Source organism: Hippichthys cyanospilos, chromosome 17 (assembly GCF_059441005.1).
Source record: "Hippichthys cyanospilos isolate Australia breed blue-spotted pipefish chromosome 17, RoL_Hcya_1.0, whole genome shotgun sequence".
NCBI classification, from domain to species: Eukaryota; Metazoa; Chordata; class Actinopteri; order Syngnathiformes; family Syngnathidae; genus Hippichthys; species Hippichthys cyanospilos.
In genome coordinates, this window is record NC_142385.1 from 7188059 (window position 1) to 7209830 (window position 21772).

The 21772-nt window shown below is 40.7% G+C and overlaps 1 protein-coding gene and 1 long non-coding RNA gene across 2 annotated transcripts in view; one reads left to right on the forward strand and one right to left on the reverse strand.

Annotated features, from left to right (window-relative positions):
• LOC148409383 (protocadherin-15-like) overlaps positions 1 to 21157 on the forward strand; it is a 101870-nt gene extending 80713 nt beyond the window's left edge. The window contains exons 26-34 of the mRNA XM_088439093.1: positions 3383 to 3492; positions 3635 to 3775; positions 6827 to 6954; positions 9670 to 9900; positions 11107 to 11195; positions 11796 to 11972; positions 12049 to 12267; positions 13493 to 13603; positions 18111 to 21157. Of these exons, the coding sequence (XP_088295219.1) occupies positions 3383 to 3492; positions 3635 to 3775; positions 6827 to 6954; positions 9670 to 9900; positions 11107 to 11195; positions 11796 to 11972; positions 12049 to 12267; positions 13493 to 13603; positions 18111 to 19653 (2749 nt within the window). The 3' untranslated portion in view covers positions 19654 to 21157. The remainder of the gene's footprint in view (positions 1 to 3382; positions 3493 to 3634; positions 3776 to 6826; positions 6955 to 9669; positions 9901 to 11106; positions 11196 to 11795; positions 11973 to 12048; positions 12268 to 13492; positions 13604 to 18110) is intronic.
• The window catches only part of LOC148409382 (uncharacterized), a 188495-nt gene that overhangs the window by 163647 nt on the left and 3076 nt on the right, over positions 1 to 21772 (reverse strand). Inside the window, exon 3 of the long non-coding RNA XR_015868395.1 lies at positions 4235 to 4420. This is a non-coding gene — a long non-coding RNA (uncharacterized LOC148409382). The remainder of the gene's footprint in view (positions 1 to 4234; positions 4421 to 21772) is intronic.

Genomic DNA, 21772 nt, shown 5'->3' on the forward strand with positions numbered 1-21772 from the left:
AACAGTTTGAAGCATTGGCTTGCTTCCTCACAACGTTTGGCTTTTACTATGATACAGTGGCTTGACATGCAGTGCATTGTCCCATATGTCTCGTTGCAACGAGGCCAACAAAGGTAAAGGTTGCCCCAAGGAGACCTCTTGACTTCAGGCTAGATGTAAATACGTACAAGAGGAAAAGGAGAGAGAAGTATGAAAGGGATCATAAAGAATGATGACAATAGGGAAATATGACGGATCATAAGGAATGGGCGTGCGGGAGAAACGAGCTCGTAGCCGAACAACATAATGAGTGAGACAAAACAAAATTGCGGCGGCTATAAGAAAGACATCCACAGAGAGCCGCCTTATCATTGCCGACATCTATCAACACCTTCATTATTCTGTCTGTGTAACACACTCAGGGAGAGCGTGTACCTCATAATGTGAACACAAAAAAACAAAAAACAAAAAAAAAAACGGGCTCTTATCTCCGAATTCACCTGCCACATATTTTTTAATTATCGGATGTCACTTTTCAATTTTCATTTGCGTGCCAGTGTTATCAGTGTAAACCCAGCTTGCTCCACTAAGTTAGTCTGGTCCATCTGGCGTCAACACCACTCCAGTGGAGGAAGTCTTGTTCAACACGGCAATGTTGTGTGTTTGCGCGACAGCATGTGGGCTTTAAATCGTCCCAGTGGTCTCAGCTTATGTCAATTAGAGGCTGCTGCTGCCGAAGAAGGAATGCAGGCATTGATAACGAGTAGTCCGGAGTCTGCTGGGATGAAGCCGAACCTGAATGCAGGTCAATTACAATTGGGAACACTGAAGAAAAAATGTTCTAAAGGCAAATGGACTTGGAGATGGAGCATGATTGTTAAATTTAAAAAAAAGAAGCCATTTTTAAACCAAACAATTCATTCACTGCCAGGCCTGTTAACTCATTTGCTGCCGTTGACGGCTATAGATGTCAAAGATCCGGATTTACTGGATAGTGGCATTGAATTCAGTAAAATGAATTTTAGACTTGTATAGCTGTCAATGGAAGGGAATGAACCAACTTATTGACTGCTAGCCTAGTAAAAAATGAATCTCATATCTATTAGCTGTCAGAGACAGAGTTCATGTTTTCAGACCAAGACCGAAAATTGAAGTCACTGTTATTCGGTCTCGTCTCTGTTTGGAACAGGGCGCATATGTGATTTTTGTTCCAGACCGGTCGAGACTCCCACTACTATTGCTACTGGGATCAGTGACAAATTGCATCATTTGTAGGGAACAACAAATTTGCTTGGTTTTGAAATTTGTTTCATTGTACTATTTCGAAGTGAAAACTACTGGTCATTTTGTTTTTGTTTGTGATTTCTCCCTAAAAAATTCAGTCTTAGTTTGTCTCAGTCTCGACTTCCAAAAGTCGGTCTTGACCGCGAAAAGTTTTGGTCTTGTCTCGGCCTCAAAATGTCTTCGTCTGCCTTAGCCTCGAAAGGTCTTGGTCTGGTCTCCGGCTCTACCGCTAAAAGTCTTGGACTTGTCTCAGCCTCGACCTTCAAAAGTCTTGGTCTTGCCTCGGTCTCAACCTCCAAAATTCTTGTGTGTTGTCTCAGTCCTGACCTCTAACCTTTTGGCTTTGTCTCAGATTTCAACCTCCAAAAGTCTTGGTTTTGTCTCGATTTTGACCGGCAAGTCTTGATCTTGTCTTGGTCTTGATACTCCCTAATCTTGTCTTGGTCCCAGTTGGTGTGGTCTTGACCACCACACAACTTAATTCATTTTATACAGTCAGTCAAACATACAACAAGACTATAAAAAAATAATTGTTTTGTTTTGCTTGCCCAGGTAAGGTATTTGTTTCTTCTGTCTGTAGCTTCAGTATGTTATATATATATTTCTAGGTATTCTCACACATCTCTTATCCCAATTCTGTGTGACTTCATCATAAAAGGTTTGCTAATAATTATTTGGTTCTCGGAGATGATTGTGTAAGGGTATAATTTAGATATGTAGGTGATTACCTATGAAAAGGTCATTTTATCACCCCCTCAAATTTGGCCCTGTCATTTTGGAACAAAGTGTGTTGAACTTTTGACAGAAACTAATTTTCCAATGTCACCTTGGGTCTAATTGGACCCGGCTATTTTTCTTATTTCTCGCTGACATTTGATTTGGCAAAGCATGGGCTAATTCATTGTAAAAACCCATTTTTAACATTGCAGCGATCACATTCGGGCTGACATTTATCCACTGATGTATGAATTCATTATCGAACAACAATTAGTGGTGGTTTGCTGGAGCATACTGAAAATAAAATGATATTTTCCCCTTCCAGTCAGTCGTGGGATTTGGTTTTCTTCAAGCACTCACACATCCGTTATCTACTCTCTGCCACATTCATCTACACCTAAGTGAACGGAGGTGCCTTCAACCTACTTTGGCACAGATTTATCTGATACCTGTAAAACAATTATTGCTTCCCCGTCAGTGCACACGATCTCTCAACTGTTTCCTTCAACATTTTTTGCAGCTTTCTCTATAAATTCCTTGCCTCCGCTGGTCTATTATTTTGTTGAGTAAAATCTCAGATGACAAAATTATACACTGTACTTAGGTCACTAACCCAGTGAGGGGTGAACGTTGGCAAGTCTGGCTGATTTTAGATCTTATCGTGTTTAGTTCATGGGCACAATTGTTGATTTCATTCTTGAGACATTCTGGAAAGGATAATTGTTCTGAAAAAAATCTTAATGGGTTTTTTGTGTCATGTTCAAAATTTCCTTGCAACGACAACAACAAATGCAACTGCTTCAGATCTTGAATGAACCCTGGCGTGAATGCACGTTTGTTTCTTTTATCAAAATTCCCAAATGTTCGCATATCAGTGGGATAAAGGGCTATAGTAGCTATAGTTGTGAAAAAAATATATACCTGATCAATCAAGATCAACGAAGTAAGGATTAAAACATAGCGATATGTTGTGATTGGTCAGGTCTATCTTCCCAGTTAGCTTTAGAGTCTAGTTTCTGAGTCTGGTTTTCCAATTGGAGCATTCCAGGAATAGTTTCCGATCCTCACTACTGTCATATTGGATTTTTGCATGTAAAAACAGATTTCCATTTCTGTGTACCGTCTGCTCCTCACGTGACAAGTTTCCCGTTATCAAATGTCGGAATGAACCGAAAAGTCATTAGAAAGATAATTGAAAAACTTCATGACTTCATCAGTGCAGATCACATGTATCGGGAAGCTACAAAGAACAACAGGGAAGGGTTGCCTTGGAAGCACTTGACAGATTTTAGATCTCAGCTGATTGCGGCCGAGCCTCCGGAGGAAAACGAAGGCCCAGAGTAATGTGTATTCATATTTAATGTTGCTAAAGGCGGCCGACGCTCGACTGATGTGTTCCCAGGTTTGCGCCTGTGAGTGAGGAAGCTGCGGTCGGAAGCCCAGTGGGAGTCATCCTGGCGGCTGCTGTCAATCAAACCATCGTGTACTCTATCGTGGAGGGCAACGAGGGAGGTGAGCGTGCGCCGAGCGGTTCATGTGGCGGCAACGCTTGGCTGCCTTGGCTAATTTACATGACCGCTAAGTATAGCGTGCCAGTTTCTAGCATTTAGCTAAGTATAGGCGTTTACGCTGCGTTTTGCTTTCCCCATCGCAGGTGTGTTTGAATTAAACAACAAAACAGGATTGATATCCACAGCCAAACAGCTGGACTACGAGGCCAAATCCAGCTACATTCTCAAGGTCGAAGCAGACTCCATGAGAGTGGTCTCTTCCAACCTCCGAGTTCCCTCCAAGAGTAAGTGAGTTCATTTAGACGAACTCTCCTCCTTTGAGGCAAGACGGGTCACACCGGCCGTGACAATTAACTGCAGGCCGGCGTTTGGCTCTCTAATGAGGACATGCGAGCCCACACGTGGTATGAAAGCATTTGCATTCATCTCAGTGTCAGGCATTGTGTGTCCTTGCAGTCATTTTGGCACTTTGGCAGTCATGCCGGCAATTAACCCTGACATGTTAGCATAGCCTGGTTTCAATCACATCAGTCGGCGCAGTGGGACGGACGCCAGAATTAGAAAACTTGTGGGAGTAAGTCAAATATTCATGAAGTCTGAAACTCTTAAGTTACAGTGGTAAAAGTCAATTGATCATTGGCCATTATTTAAATTCTTTACAATGAAACACTTAACTGTAATAGCTTCTACTGTAGTTCAAGTTTGACCTGATATCAGCTAGCTTAGCAGTGACGTTAGCTTACCTCTGTTTGTAGTAGTTGTATTTTGTTGTCCTCTTACTTTAAGATATAAGATGTCTATGCCACGTTTGCAAAGACATAATCTTTGAATCCGAAGTCCTCTTTAGTGCTCTCTCCTTGACAAATGCTTCGTGAAGTATCCTTTGCACCCTTCAATGTAGCATACTGTTGTCTTGCTAATGGTGCTACCTGTGTAACAAGCGGTTGGATTGAGAAAAAACACAAAATAACCTTGATGTCAGTTTAACATCTAATATATGAAATTAGTGCAAAAACATGTTCTTTCTTTATTGCACATTAGTCCAGTAAACTATGCTTTGCTAGCTGCACCTCGTAACTGTTTACGTCAGTTAACTTATCGCGATGTATTACGCAGTATAAAAAGGTTAGATTTTTTTATTTTTTTTGTCTCTAATGAAAATTAACCCCAGTTATGACACAAATGTTGGTCTTCTATCTACGGTTAGCTTCTGTTTTTCCCCGCCAGTGCCGCTCGACTCCTCCCAATTTGCGCACGTCCTAATTGATGCTCGGCTCCTTGGCTTTCTTCTTTAATTATAGTGTTTACCACACGCTGCGCTCGCTTCATTTACACAATTTAACTCTTAAGTATTCCGCCAGGAATAAAGCTCTGCATCATTGTGTTCATTAGCGACTCTTCAATCCTCGTCAGGCCGCTCTTTTAATCAGGCAACAAATCAATAGCATTCTAATGACACTGCGCTCCCAATTTCTGACTGAAGTGAAGGTTGGAATCTTAAATAAGCATTTTAGTCCTGTCGATCAAAAGATTTGAAAAAAATGAAAGAAAAGAAAAAAAAAGACTGTTTTGGTCAATCTTTGCATTGTAATGTCAGTCACGCTTCACTAATTTATTTATTTTCTGCTTCTCGTGAGTGTAGTTTACAATTTGTTTTAACTCTCTGCAGCGAGTCGCTGCCTGAAACCCATTGGCTCATTGGATCGTAAATGCTGCATGCGTGACCATTGCTTTTGAATCTTGCCGGATGTTATCCTGTGTACTAGAGGAGGCCATGAGCTCATCTTTAGCGTCTCGAGACGTCGCACACATGGTGTCTTATCACAAGATGTTCCTAGATCCTCATCTATGCTAATTAACAGCTGTCTTTGCATATTTTTGCTCGAGATTAATTTACTGTAATTTATGCTTGGAGATTTTTGCTACTTTGTTTGGTAAATAAAAAGGACGAAGTGATACTAAAATGTCAATTTCATGATCCCCCTTCATTTGGCCTTGCTAAAAAACATAATTTTGTAATGTAGACGTCAGGGCACTCCTCGTTGATGTCACTATGTCAAGAAATCTATTTTATTTTGTGTGTTTTGAAGCTTCATTGTTTCTGTAAATTATCAAAAGAACACAGCTTTTGTTATTAAAGTCGAGGTGCAATAATAAAACAACTTATCGATCAAATGTATAGGTATGAGGATGATGTATGATCATTTAGAGCAGCAGTTCTTGAATGGAGGTGCAAGAAGGTACTTTAAGGGGTATGTGAGTTTTTAGCTGGGTTTCTGCAGGTAATTTCATTTCTTACTTATTAGGAGCAGCTCTAAAGAATAAATAAATGCATCATTCAACCATTCAAAAATGTTAGTAACCACTGGGTTAGAGAGCTAAAATTTCAACCTCTGGACAGTAAATATTCTTTATTTAGTTTTCAATGAATGCAAACAGATTTGTATTACTACTTATACTCATAAACACCTTTTACTTTGAAAGCCATTATCTTAACTTTTTCTGGTGCCATGGATGACATTCTAGTCTTTTAAAATAGTAATAACAGTAATGAATAACATTCTTGTCAAATACGTTTCTTTTTTTATGGAGGGTAGCTGACACCCTTGACTAATGCTTACTTAATAAAAGACAATTGAGCACTGTGGTGATAACTGTGACCATTGGATGGCAGTGTTTCCACACATATAACAAAGATGTTACATACATATGATTCTAAGTAAGGAATGGAAATCAACAAAACAAAATATTCGTTTTTATTTTCTGCGCAGTCAAGCTTCCTACTTTTGTTGCCCTAATTTTGGTGCCCACTTTCATTTGTGCCTCGGAGACCGGCCCAGTGCAATAGGAAAACTTAATGTTCATTAGTAAAGGAAAAGTCAACTCAAATAATACAATTTTCGGAAACAAAACCTTTTTTCTGTGAGGACGAAGGAAAACTGCGGGTTTGCAATGGCATTTTCAGTTTAGACCAAATGTAAACATCTCTGTGTTGTCACCTCCAGGCACAAAAGGTAATAGCTGCCGAGTTCTATTTTGCCGACAGCCTTTAATGTGATGTTCCTTGCCAGCAGGCATTTAAAGTTTTCAAATTCGAAGGAGGCATTTTTTTCCCCCTCTCCCGCCGTCGGATGTCAAGTCACGCCGCAGGTCTCAATAGAGGCTTATCTTTTATGGTGACAAGTGACTGCGACGTCAAAGTCGGGCCAGACTGGCTTTGAAACGACTTAATCTGCCACGTGTCGCTCGCCTGATACTGTCCTTTGTACATCTATTGTGATGCCTGCCTTTGCTGCTCCAAACTGATCCGCTAATTTGTTGTGTTTGCGATTCAGGTAACACGGCTGCGGTGGTGATTGACATCCAGGATGAGAACGACCACTCACCAGTTTTCACAACCTCTCTTTATATCGGAGGAGTGGCAGAGGATGCCAAAACTTTTACCTCAGTCTTACAAGTGCAGGTACTTTGGGGCATATATGATTTATCTTTTGCCAAAAATGCCTATTTCAGTCACTTACGGTAATGGTAAAATTATGTTTTGGGTGTGCCTACTTGACTGGGCTATACTGCCCCCGGTGGCCAAATCATGCACACTATGAATAAATCTTGAAGCACAAGCTGCGTTATACTTTACATTGAAATTTTATTATCTAGGGATGTCCCGATCACATCACGTAATTTTCAGATGCTCTGAAAAAAGGGTACATGCCGTGTCCATTCCCAAGAGTAGGTTCAAATTGAGCAAAATTGTCAAAAAAGTGAACAGTCAAACCCGCTCAAACAGCATCCAAATCAGATTAAGCTCAATTAATTCAGAATATATCCCACTTAACATATTCTGTCATTTGTATCTCTGCGAAATTTCATCTGATGAGAATTTGCTTCTGTGGTGTGTGTTTGCATTAGCCCTCATTGACTTCTGAATCTGATGAAACTTTACCTCCTTTTGGTTATTAATATCCGAGCTCTTTTCTCGTGGGATTTCACCAACTGGATCATCACATGTTTTATTCATTCCAATGTTTTCACATCCTTTTCTGTCAAATAATATGGCTCTCTCATTCATGTCTCTAAACCACTAGAGCATCCAGCTAAATTAATTGAAAGTACACTATACTACCCGACATTTATTTTAATGATAATATTCAGGAATGCAATTCCCTTTAAGATTTTCTTTCTGTTTGATCGATTTTTGTTAATGAACTAATAGGCACATCTTTCGGCTGTCTCTGACATGATCTGATCACAGAGAACAAAAACAGCTACTGTGGTACCTTCAAAGACCCAAAATGGGTTGTACAATATATCAGCATGTTTTAATGAACCCAGATGCCGTATGATATTTATGTGTCGTCTGTGAAAGGCAAATGTGCTTCAATATCGGATGACAGTTTTGAGCTCATTCTTAGTTTACAGTCCTGAGCGGAAGCGTAGATGAGATTCTCGGTGCTGCTAACACACAACAATTTTGCACATGGATACTGAAAGCTCAGCTAATCTGTGACCCGACCTCTTTTATGGGAAAGTCTCCCTGCCGTGATTGTGACTGAGTCAATACAAGAATAGGTTAGGAAAGTTGATCTAAATAACTCGTCCTCCTGAATTTAATGAACGAGAAATTCATGAGTCATGAGTAAGTGAATAGATGGAGCCAGCCGGGCCACAGCGTGCATGATTGATGACTGGAGGAGGTAGGCCATCACATTGAATAGAAGGCACAAAAGATGAAGAGAAGGTGGATCTCAGCAGTCTCACCATAAATATTACTGACCTTTGCAATTCCACCTTTTTCGCTGTTACCAAGTCAAACACTGTAGATGGTGCACCAACCTGACATTTAATAACATTTGACTTCTTCTTTGGAGCGTTAAAAGCCTTCTAAATCCCAGCAAGCTCATGCCGCAATCACAAATGGGGCAAAATAGCCGAAAAAAAAAAAAAATCAATTGTATTACATTTCATTTTAAGGCCATTATTTTAAGGAAACAATCTTAATGTGAGCTGTAGCAAACTGTGGCACACCAAATTTGATTGAAAACTGTACAGTGTAATTTGTTTATATACTTTTGAACAAGTCACAAAAGACAAGCGTAAGGAGATCCTTTTGCTTAAAAAAAATTGACTGCTTTCTTAAAGGCAAAGTAGGGCTGGGTAATATAGCCCAAAAATAAAATCTCAATTATCTTTCAATCCCTTTGTACAAATATGATGTTAAAGTAGGAAATAAACCCAACAAACATTTATTTAAACGTTTGATTCCTTAAAATACAGTGGAAAATATTAATCCAAAAACAATACCCATTGTTTCGAAATTTAACATTTATTTTGCCATTTTTAGTTGTAAAGGGTTAGATTGTCTATAATTCCTTATATAACTAAATTATTTTTCACATACAATAATAACCTACTTGCTGTCAACTGAAAATGATATCACCTGCGCTTAAGGTTCAGGTAACGACCAATCACGGGTCACCCACTGGTCATGTGACATAAGCTGAACTGTGATTTGTTGTTAATACACGTAATATCATTTAAGTAAACAGTAAGTTAAAAAGTATTAATCGTACATGAGAAATAATTTAGCTATCAGATGTAATTTTATGGTTGTAAGAGTACAGAAATCGAACACCAAGTACTTATTCATCTCCATCTCTGCCTTTTAAACTGATGTTTTTATATTTCACCTCTGTGTACTGTATGGATGAAAAAAATATTTTGGAGCTTTGAATCTTGTATGCTGGATTTTGGCGACTGCTTCTATGGCTTTTCAACATTGTGTCATGAAAGTGGGCTATACCGTGGGATAAGACGGTCAACAGATTTAAGGCCATCTTTTTGAGCCTGGGCTCTTGCACTGAAAAGAAATCCTGGCTCTTTTTTTTCATTTCGTCTATAAAACATGACTCTCGGCCAGTTATAGCTGTACCGTGGGGGTCTCCTAAATCTTGCCAGATTAAACATATTCTTTTGAGAAAAAATCTCTCAGGCTGCTCCTACAGCCTCCTTTGTGCTCCATCCGTCTCTTCGTGTTGACACTCAGACTGCAGAATTGTTTGATCCAGTCTACAATAACCACAATGTGCTTAATTAAATTCCAAAAAGGAAAATGATCATCATATTGACGCTGGTGGTGATGATGTTAACATTGCTTATTGAAGTGTTGATGATCTTGCAGGCCCTGGACAAAGACACTGGCAACTACAGCTCCATGACGTACCGCCTCATCAACGCCCCCTTGGCCGGGAAAGACTCCAAGGAGAGCAAAGACGGCTTTGTCATTGAGCCGCTCAGCGGCGTGGTCAAAACGGCCATCATGTACCGCAACATGCGACGGTCCTATTTCAGATTTGAGGTGGTTGCCACCGACGACTTTGGGCGAGGACACAGCAGCAAGGCAGAAATAGTGGTAAGTATCGGTGCTCGTTTGAACCCCTTCACACAGATTGTCGCAAATTTGCATCAAACCCATTCCGCTCCAAATACAGTCAAAAATAGCGCGTGTATTTCTACACTTACTAAGATGAGGAGGTGGCATGAAGGTGACAAGTGTTTTTGAAGATATTTGAAAGACTCCGTTTTACCCCAAATTGTGACGGTCAGCCACAATAGCTTTTTGAAGTTTCATGTTCACTCTATAGCAGCGCTTCTCAAATAGTGGGGCGGGCCCCCATGGGGGGCACGAGTTGATGCCGGGGGGGGGGGGGGGGGGGGGGGGCACGGATGACCCCAGGGTTAAAGGCTATGCTTTTGTCACGTGAAGTGTGGTTGCAATAAAGTAAGAATTTTCTTTTTTTTTTTTTTTTTTTAAATTTCAGGCACTTTTATGCACTTGTTTTTTTTCAGTTTTAGACTAAGCTTTAACCTGTATAAACATTGTAAAAATAATTAACAGTTGTTGATAGTTGATTTATATTGCTTTTTTTGTTCATGTTAAAAGGGATACAGATTTAGGTATACTTATACAATTTTTATAGATAATATTCTTATTTATAATATTCAAGTTGGGGGGCGCGAAAAGTTTTTTTCTGCCTTGGGTGGGCTTGGCAAAATATAATGGAGAAGCACTGCTCTATAGTAAACTGGAGGGTCAAACTGAGTGTGTTTATGCACTGTTATTACCGTATTTTCCGCACTATAAGGCACATCTAAAAGCCTTATTTTTTTTAAATGCTGATGGTACGCCTTATAATCAGGTGCGCCTTATATATGGATCAATACTGAGATTGGGATTGGTAGATGGGGAACGAACTGATAAAGTAAGCTTTACCTGTTTCTTTTGTGTGTTTACAGTTGAACAAGGTTGCTCATATAGACATTGAGTTATTATGCTATTGAGAGTTTAGAGTTATTATATGAGTTATTATTGTTATTACTTTGAGTATTACTATATTGTGATTGAAAAAGTTTTAAAATGTCATTAATTGAGGGTGCGCCTTATAGTGCGGAAAATGCGGTACTCATATTAGTATCTTATAATAGAATAGCAGCTCCTGAAAATAACTTTGCTACCTCAATATTATCACCATATCTAAGGATTTGTTTTTAATTGGATGTTAAGATGGACTACTACTAAAGATAGCAATGAATCTCATTTGCATTTTGTCATGTGAAGGTGTCAGTGGTTAACCAGCTGGACATGCAGGTGGTTGTATCAAACGTTCCACCAACGCATGTGGACAAAAACAAAGACAAACTACTCAGGTAATGACTATTGTTCAGTTTAAAGGATGGTTTGTGATTGCTATTTATTTTTTTTATTTATATAAGCGATGTGTGTAGTTATTGGAGTCCTTTCTCCATCAACTTCATCAACACACACACACTGTGCTACTTGAAGTGTTACATACTCAAATGCATCTCATCAACTCCATGGTGGCAGCTCAGCCCAATCCGATGCATTTCTTTCACGAATAATGAACTCCTTCAGTGCCATTGATGGCAATAGACATCAGGATTCATTTAGATCCTATAGGGCTGGTAGTGTATTAGTCAATACACAACACAACATTTGTGCTTGTGATATATTTTTGCCAGGTACTTTCTCAAAGCCTGACAGGAGTTTGATAATGATATTTTTTAGTGCAGTACACACAGACAGAGAAACACACCTTCCCTGCTGTGAGCATGTGTTGCGCGGGGACAGGAATCAATGCTGCATAGCAGGCGGTGTGCCCTTGCTGTCAGGATTCTAAATAAGTTGAAAAAAAGAAAAAGAAGGTGCATGTGCGTGGGTGCGTGCCACTTAATTCTCCTAAACATGTCGCCTGTGTTTAACCAAGGAGGTCTATTTTCCCCCATCAGTATTTTGGAGCGCTACGTTCAGGATCAGATTCCAGGAGCTAAGGTGTTCGTGGAAACTATCGGTCCTCATCGCCATGGCGATGGACTGGAACAAGAGGACTACACCAAATCGGACCTAATGATTTATGCCATCGACCCGCTGACAAATAGAGCTGTCTCAAGACAGGAGCTCCACAAGTAAGAATTATGCAGAGAGATGCTCACACGATGTTGGGGTCGCTTCTAAATGAGCATTTGAAATGTATTTGCCAAGGTTTCTTGATGGAAAACTCCTTGATATCAACAAAGAGTTCCAGCCCTTCATGCCCCCTGGCGGGCGCATTCTGGAAGTCCGAACCCCAGAAGTGGTTACCAACGTGAAGAAGGCTGTGCAGACTGTTGGCTACACGGAGGGGGCGCTGTTGGCCCTGGCGGTCATCATCATCATCTGCTGCGTGCCCGCCATACTTGTCGTTATCATCACCTACAGGCAGTACGTGCCCGTTACTTAATATTTGTAAATTTATGAATTAATCTGTATAACACTTTACTGTATGTGATTTGTATTACCAAATGAAACCAAGCCTAATGGGAATTGTAAATGCCCTCATGAAGAACCCAGTGGAACGCCATATCTACCTACCTACATGAACCCCCATTTATCACACACAAAACATTCTACTTGAATAAAAATATGTTTTATATAGTTTAGCCCTTAAGAACACACCCTACTGAAAGCACATTTAAACTTCTCATTGTTATGAAATGTGAGACTTTGTTTCACCGATGAAACAAGAGTCTCCAACTCGCATTCTTTTCCAGCAGAGGTTTTGCTGGTAAAACACCCCTCAAACAGAAGTGAATAAAACACTGCATATGTAAATACCAAAATATTAAACTAAAGCATTTTAATTTGCTTAAGAAGTCCTCTAACTTTATGCTAATATGTAATGTGAAACACCAATTAACACCATTATGAAAAACACCATTATGTAGTTAACAGAACCTAGCATAAACCCTAATTAAACCCTAATTTAACCCTAATTAAAACGCTTCAAACAGGTACTTCATGAAGATAGCAGCAGCACATACAAAGAAGAGCACTCTTACAAAAGTGAATTAAACAATGTATATTTAAAAACAAATTAACCATATTAATATATCTGTCTAAAAAAAAAAAATGTTGACATAATGTGAAAACCCATTGACAGGCCAAGGGAGGTTATCTTTGATGTTAGCATAGTTTTGGACCTCTGCTTCTTCATCGGTTCCATTAGCATGAATTCCTTTATGCTCTCTACAATTGCTTTATAATAACGGTAAGCTTTGCTGCTAGGTGTTTTTATGACTGACGCTTTAAAGAGTCACTAACGTGTTTATATCGCTCTCCTTTTGCTCTCTCCATGCTTCTCCACTGAACCCTTCATCGAAAGATTTAAAGAGTGAGTACAGTCATACGGTTATGATAAAAACACTAGTCAACATTTTGTTTGAAACATATTTCATGCTCTAGTTTGTATCAAGTTCTGTCTTGTAATGAGGCAAGTAGAACTGAACATCTCGGCGTCTGTAAATAAAACCGTCCATGCCGAAAGCCCCAATAGTGTTTTTTTTTTTTTTTTTTCCCCTAGCATATGATTTAAATCATTGGTAGTAGTTAGGAATTTACTGGCCCTTTTTAAGCCCACCTAAGGCTCTCCGACACACTTTGTCTGCAGACGGCAGGAAGAGTGTGCCAAGACCGCCCGCATTCAGATGGCGCTGCCAAGTGGCAAACCTGGAGCTGGGACCGCCAACAATTTGTACGAAGAGCTGGGTGACAACGGCATGTAAGTGTGGGCAAGGGTTTTCACAGATTATGTTTTAGTTGTTTTCCCATCTATATTTAGTTCTTTTATGTTTAAGTGTAATTTTAAAATTGACCACTAGATGGTGGCATGATATTTTGTTTTACAAGGAGAGGTGTGCAGTACATCACCACTGAAGGGCAGGCGGTCAGGCAATCACGGATGCCCGTTTTGCCGACAAACGACGAGAAACTAAGAAAAAAAGATGAACTAAGCAGTGACGGAAAGTGGGTTTTTGTCCGTCAATTTATTAGTCGCTCACTGGCAGAGGTGGGCTTCTGTTGGGATGCCCGAGCGGATGCCCACTTTGCTGATTGACACCCAACGACGGACTAGCAAAAATGTGTAAAATGCACACAAGTGACTACGGAAACATGGTAAAATAAAACGAGGACCCGACGGACCGACGGAGCCGACAAACAATGAATTTGCAAAATTTACAAAAGGAATACAAGCTAACATAGTGAACCTAAATGTTCATCAAAAACAAGGCCTTGGCTTGGCTACAGTACTTGTAAGCCACTGTGTCATGATGCTCCGTTTGAACATTAACATTTTCAAATGCTGATTCACGTCACTATTATCCATGCGATTGTTCTCACTTTTAAACCAGACCACTCAAAAAACACCATTTTTATTTGTTTTAGAAAAAAATAACTATTTCATGGATTTTAATTTATGATCATATCTATTGCAGGTTTACCTCGCTATTTTTACATTTTTCCGCCTGAGTCGGACCAGAATAAAAAAAATCATATCGATTTCATGCCTCTGTTTATTTAACAAAAGAAACAAAAAAAGAACGAAAGCAAAAGTAAATTTTCTCTCCCTACTTCGGGGACGTAACCCCTGCGATGAACAAGGGAACACTGATAATGATTTTAAAAGGTGTTGCACGAAAATGTAACATAAAAAATTCCACTTCAATGTTAAGAAAGCAAGCAAGACTTGAGATATACTTCAGGTCCTCCAGTCACCACAAAGTTACCTTTGTGTATCTATATTTTTCATGTGACATTACAACCCAGTTTTCCACCTTTAATGATATGCTCACAATTTGCTGTAGCTCCCGCGATATCCCCGAAGTGCCCCGTGTTTAATATCATCTTGACACTTTCCTCAGTTTCAACTGGTTAGACGAGATTCAAACAGCGGGCGCATGCAGCGATGCCTTATTAATTTCCATCCGCAGGTTTTAACAAGCCGCCGCACTCAAGGCGCCGAGGTAGTTATTTGAAATTTCTTTTCCCCGGCACAAAAGATGAAGTTGCGAGGAAGGTCTTATCAGCATTCCACGCATCGGCGCTCTGCCGTCTGTTTTCCCGTGCCGCCAACAACATGAGAGCCATGCGTGTGCGTGATGGGGCGCGCTCCATCAAAGGCAGCGTGGCATTTCACGCAGGCGGCCACAACTTGAAAAAAAAACGAACATCGAATGAGATAATTGAAATAAATACAGCTAATAATTTAGAAAGGCGACCGCCACGGGCGATCATTAGTTCCGCTGATAAGACGCAGAGTATTTGTGGCTGTGTTTTTGTTTGCAAAGCGAGCATGTTGGTATTTTGTGTAACATCAATGAGTTCAGCGAGGCTGCCATCTCGCAGAGTACAAACAGCTTCTTCTTTATCAAAGAATAAAACCAGGCCAAGTGAAAAACTTTATGCATCTGTAATTGAGGTCCATTATCAGAACAGCTCAGTCGCCTTTTTTTTTTTTTTTTTGAGTTGCTCCTAGCCCTTGTTTGGATATGTTTTGCTTTCAGCGGTGTTGCTTCAATTCCCTTTGGATAATGTTTTAAAATTAAAGTGTGGTAATTTAAGCTTTCCAGGGTTACATATATGCAGTGCTTCTCAACTATATTTTACAAAGGTCCCAACTCGGAAAGAAAAAAAAAAACATCTTGCGCCCCTTCAATTGCGACTCTCAATAAGATTATCCATCCATCCATTTTCCATAGCCGCTTATTCTCACTAGAGTCCCTGGCTGGCTGGTGCCTATCCTAGCCCCCTTCAGGCAACAGGCGGGGACGTTTGTGATACGGGCCCTTTAAGAATGTTGGTATTTAGTGTTGGAACACCATCAAATGTGATTATCGTGCCAAAAACAGTAACATTTCAGAAAGACTTGATAGAATGAATTTGGACAAGACAGATACCCTCAGTTACATTCGTTGACTAAAAATGAAAATCCAATCAAAAAAATCAGCATTTCTCTGCAGTGTCTTCATTAGAGTTGTGCATGAATCACTGCTTAGTCAAGTTGAGTTTAAAGGGAACGGTCACAAGGTTACCAGGTTTCGTTATTGGCATCGCACCTACACAGGTCAAGACAATGAAATCTCATTGAACCTTCAACCTTCTAAGAAACATACAAAGACGGAAAAGGCCTGTCGACGCTCGCTAGGAAGCACCCCGAGAACTTAGACGAGAAACAAACGGGGGCCATAGTATAAGTCTGGAATAAACCTCGCACGTCACAGACGTCATCAAAAACCTCGAGTCATACTGTACATGTACATGAGGAAACTGGCAGCCAGCTAATGAGCGTTATATTAAACTTAAGCAAGCAGTCACTAAGGCCCGATTTTATTGTTTCTGGACCGTTGGCCTTTAACACCATGTTAGCACAAGAGGAGTCATCAAACTTGGATGTTGAGCAGAGAAACACTCCTGGCTTACCTCGGTGCTAGCTAGATAGTACAGATAGCTATGTCATGGTTAGAAAACACGTATTGCAAATGCCAAAAAATTAGAGTAATCACAACATTCTTGTTCATTTTGCTACTCTAAAAGGAGGCATTGGTTTTAGCATTTGTTCTCTCCTTGCTCAAAGGACAAACATAAGGAAGAGGATTGGGCTAGTGACGAAAGAAAGGTTGGCAGGATTGTCACTTTTATGTCAGAAGTCTGACTTCAATTTCAGAATTCTGGCTTTAAGGGGAGAATTCCAACTTTATTCTCAGAATTCTCACTTGGTTGGAGCATTGAGAGAATAAATTCAAATAATTCTGACTAGTCAGAAATCTGAAGTTAAAAGGAGAATTCAGACTATTTTCAGAGTTCATTAAACCGAATAAGATCAGAATTCTGACTTTAAAGTGAGAATTTTGAGAGCAAAGTAAGAATTCTCACTTGTCAGATTTCCGAATTAAGTCGAATATCAGAGATGCCAGGATTATCACTTTCAAACTCCCAATTCTGAGAATAAAGAAAAATTCTATCCTTAAAGTCAAACTCTGACTCCTAAGTGAGTATTGTGAAAATAAAGTGGGAAGTGAGAGTTTTGAGAAGTCAGAATACTGACGAAAATCTGAATCCAGCCGACTTCCATTTGATCATTGTGTTGTACAAGTGCATTAAACTCAACCATTTCCAGGATAACTCCTGTTCCTGAATCAATTTATTGTATTTCATAAACCTCTTGTACTGAATGTTAAACATAATTCATCTCTTCATCTTCCTGCCCTTCTGCAAAACCGACAGCCAAAAGTGAGTAGAATGTTCAAAGTGTTCTCTTCCTGCCTTAGCTTGTACATTTCAGATCGGTTTGTACGCTGCGTAAAAGCTTGTACGGTGGAAACGGGTAGCGTACGGTTCAATGAACCTTTCAAGGTTGAAGCCGGCGCTTTGAAAGTTTGCAGAGTTTTTTTTTTTTTTTTTGCCCTCTGAGAAGTGATTCAGCAAAAAGCGGGGAGTGCATTAAATCGGCCGTTTGTAAAGAGGAAATCTGCAAACTCTCAGATCACGGCAAAGACAATTGATCCTTTCCTGCTGTCATTGGTAGTTGTGATACAGTAGCTTCTTTTTTAGCGCACTACTTTCAGCCGACTGTTTGCAGTCTTCATCCATTAGCCATGACGTTAGTCCAACATTGAGTTTTATACCCTACCTACTTCCCATTGTGACTTCCAGAGTTGAGATGTCCACCAAGGGTGAATAATCCTGATTTGATTATACAGCCTCATAGAAGCCCACTCCTTTCAAACACTTGACATTAATATTCATCCATATTATTTTAGCAACTTCTTAGACATTACCCTTTGCAACATTCCCAAAAGTTAAGTCAAGGCACCTTGACTCTTCTTGCTTGTTGAAGACAGTTCACCATTACCGTAAAAAGTTTAAGTCCTATTTATCTGTGGTGGTTGTGTCCCCAGTTCTTGCTCATGTGAAAGTTTTTGTTGATAGCACTGGTGAATGACTGCTTTGCATGCCGACCAACTGATTGTTCACCCGTCTGGAGGAAAATTGGCTTATTAGTGGCCACTCATCCCGCAGAGCAAGTAACTCTTTTGTGGGGGACGTGTCAGGACATTGCTGTAAGGAGACAAATAGTGATCTTCAACAATCAAGGAGAGTCTATTTACCACGATTCAACTTTTGTTGTTTACCCTGAACTGGATTACTTAGAATCCAGCACAGACATATTCCTTCATGTCATTCCATCTGTCATTTCTACTTTTTCCTCCCCCGCGTCATTGCGCCAGCCGTTCTGGTCGCAGTGCCGGAAGTTTGGATGAAAGCGATCGCCAGCGCCTGATCTCCGATTTCGCCACCCGAGCCATCGCCGCCCACCGGCAGTGTGTCGCAAACGGAGGGGTGCTCAACAAACTACCCAAATCCGAGTCCAGCATCACCTTTCTGTCAGATGAAAACCCTCTGACCATCAAAAATCCCATCTACCACGAGGACGGAACCTTGAGCAGCCCAGAGACTCTTGGACGAAGCCAGAGGAGGAGAGACCTTCTCGGGCACCTCTCCCCTTCCAGGAAAGGTCTTCGAGAAGCCTGGTTGAGGATGAGCTCGCCTGGAGGTGACACAGGATTCAGTGGGTACAGCGGAAGTGACAGCGGAAGGGGTTCAGGGGGCGGCCACAGCTGGACTCTCCCCTCGAGGTTGCATCGCAAAGAGATGTTTGACGCCTTGAGAAGGCAAGTGGTTATGGATCCTGTGCATTGGGAACTGGAGCTGTTGAAGGCCGAATTCAAAGAGAGCAAAGATGCCGGTCTGGATTCAGGATTTGAGCATGGGTTGGATTCGGATCAAATGGCGAGCCCGAGTCTTGAGCCTAAGCTGACAGTCAAACAACAGGCCAGACAGTTTGAGCAGCAGGCCATCCAGGAAATGAGACAAAAGCTCAACAAAGACTTGCGAGCGTCTCTGTCCCCTGATATTCTACTTTCTGTTTTCCCGGAATCCCCTCAACATCCCAGGTGCATTTCTACTCCTAGTGTTCCAAACGTCCACCCTCGAGAGTGTCCCCCTAGTATCATTGTCACCCAAATAGATGGAGGTACACCCCCGCCGAACCACAAGCCAACTCCGCCTGTGTTAAGACGCTTCGGGGCTGGCCTGGTAGAAAAACAAAGTCTGGAAGACAGACTTCAGGTGCATTTGGACATTATCCCCGATCCCCCTTCCACTCCACCACCACCACCACCCCCATCTGCTCCTGCACCTTCCCCACCATCTCCGCCCTCTACTCCTTCACCTCCCACCCACCCAGCTTCGCCTCCTCCTCCTCCTCCTCCTCCCCCTCTGACTCCATCTCCCTCCGGCCGTCCTCCTCTGCCAACGCCTCCCCCTCCGCCACCTCTCCCTCCACATCTGTCGCCCTCACTCTTGAGACCATCAACCTTTGTGCTCCCTTCGTTTTCTGAGGCACCTACCCTGCGACCTGTGTCTCTCCGACCCACGCCGCCACCCCTGCCCGTAGAACCGGAACCTCCCCGCAAAGAACTGAAAGGCATCTTAAAAAATATCCAGAATATCGCAGACATCGAGAAGTCTGTGGCCAACATGTTCAGCCAGATTGATCAGAAACAGATCCCGCTCATAAAGGTCATGAAGAACCGTCCGCCTTCTGATTCTGTGGACTTGCTTGACTCCTCTGATGTTTTTGCTGAGCGAGGTGGAGGAGTGGAGGGAGGAGAAGGAGAAGTCGATCCTTCGCCTCAGCCAAACCCAAACATGAACTCTGTCGTGGTTGAGCTTGAGAAACGATTCCCCCCTCAGTCCACAGTCCTTTAGCCTTCAACTTTGTGTGTTGGGGCACACTCTCTGAAGCTTATTTTTACATTCCTGTTCTTAATTTGATTCTTGTGCTTCCTTAAGAGAGAAGAGGAAAAAATGGACCTCAAATCATTACTTGTTAGCGATCTGAGAAAAACCACATCTTCCTGGGCTTTAATGAGCTCCCATTTATATACTAACAATCAGATATAACAGCATGGGTTTCACATTAAATAGGGTTGAATAATATCATGAAACCATTTTCTTCCTTAATGACTCTGGACTCCATGGAAGAATTGTTACAAAGCTTTCTGCTCACCACAACTCGATCAGCTCCAGAGTACCAGCCGGGGCCCATTATTTCTTAAGGGATCGCAATAAGTTTATTCCAAACAATGCGCTCAATGAGTCTTCAGTGTCAAGTAGTAAACAAATTCCTCAATCAGAACTGAACTGTTTTTCAGGATCTCCTGTCATTGTGCCCGGAGATTTGCAGAAGGGATTTTGACGATTACATTTGGAATTTTTTGGTGTTTTTATTGGGTTTTCTACAGTTAGAGAGATACTGCATTGTTCTTTTGTTGATTTCTTAGGTTCCTATCCCACTAAGGGACAAACGTTTGCGGGTGTTGGCGAAGGTAGCAAGTGAGAATTCACGTTGGGGTTTGTTAAAGGTTGAAAACTTAATCCAAACCTTCTGGATTAAGTGGATTTTTTTAGTGGATTGAACAAACAAAGGCTGGTAAGAACAGAATTTTCACGTACCTTTGAGGACACTTGCAAACATTTCCTCCTCAGTGGGAAGGGGGCTTAAGTGGCATGGTTTGCTTGATTTGTTTTTGCTTCTTTGTGTCCAAATCCATAAATATCTGTTAATGTGTCATGTTTACTATTTAATTGCTAGCCAAAGCATAAGCGCACTTGAACACAGTTTTTTGGAGCAAATAAGACAAGAAAAATGTCCAGCTGTGTTGTGTAGTTTGTGTTGCTTTCACATTTCTATTTATAAAACTATGTAACATAGCGTGACGTTTTTAAATGGTTTCCTATTGGGATTAATGAGATGGTTTTTTTTGTTTTTTTTTTGTAAATGAAATATGTAGACGTCAAATATAATAACATACTAGTAATTTTATTAGTATACAGTTGTAAAGAAAAACAAATGTTTGAATTATACATTTATTATCTTGGTGCAGTGGTTCTCAACCTTTCATTCCAAATGTGTACTCCCTGTGAAATATTTTTCACCCAAGTAACCCTTAACCAGGGTAAAACATTTTGGATAAAGAAAAAAAAAGAAAAGACAAAATAGTGTGCTGTGCTCTTTGTGGTCAATTATCAATTATTAAACCTTGGAACTATATTGAGTGAATTATCTAAAAGTATTTTATTTAGCAATTCCAGGAAATGTATTATGTAACATTGCCTGTTTTATTTCTGGCTCATCTGTGTTTCTAACTTGTGTTTCTAATAAGGCTGCACATAAAACCGAAAAGAGAGAATGTTTTTTTGAAGGAGTCACTATAATCCAATTTAACACTAAGTTGCTTCACATTCCAATTAATTGTCTCTTACTTTGAACGTAAAAAAACGACTGTTCCTGTCACAGCATCAAATTTGGTAGTACCTACAGAAACCATGTTAAAATCTCACGAACCACCTGAAGTGCCTTCATGACCCCCAGAGTTACTCGTATCTTCTTTCAAGACCCTAGTGCAACGTGAATTTTCAATGCCACTTGACACAAATGCCCAATGGTACAGTAGCCAATCTGTTATAGTTATATAATAGTTGTCCTCCTTTATTATGTTTTCCTCTTCAAATGGAGGCTAACTGAGAAGAATTTTTTGAGCCGTGCTCTTGTGTGGTTGTATACCCTACACATATGCAATACAATATACGACAGTTCAAGATCACTGCTGTTCTCCTGGCTTAACAGCTTCACTGTCGACCTCGAAAACGTTCACAGAGTTATCCTTTGACAGTTTGAGAAACTGTTGTGAATATCACTTGGAAAAAAACAACATGGTCTTGAATGACCAATCAGGATCAATAAGACCATTTTCAGCCAATTCTCAACCAAGAAATTAGATCCAAATGTCAACAGGACGCAGCACTATGTTTATACGAAGTGATG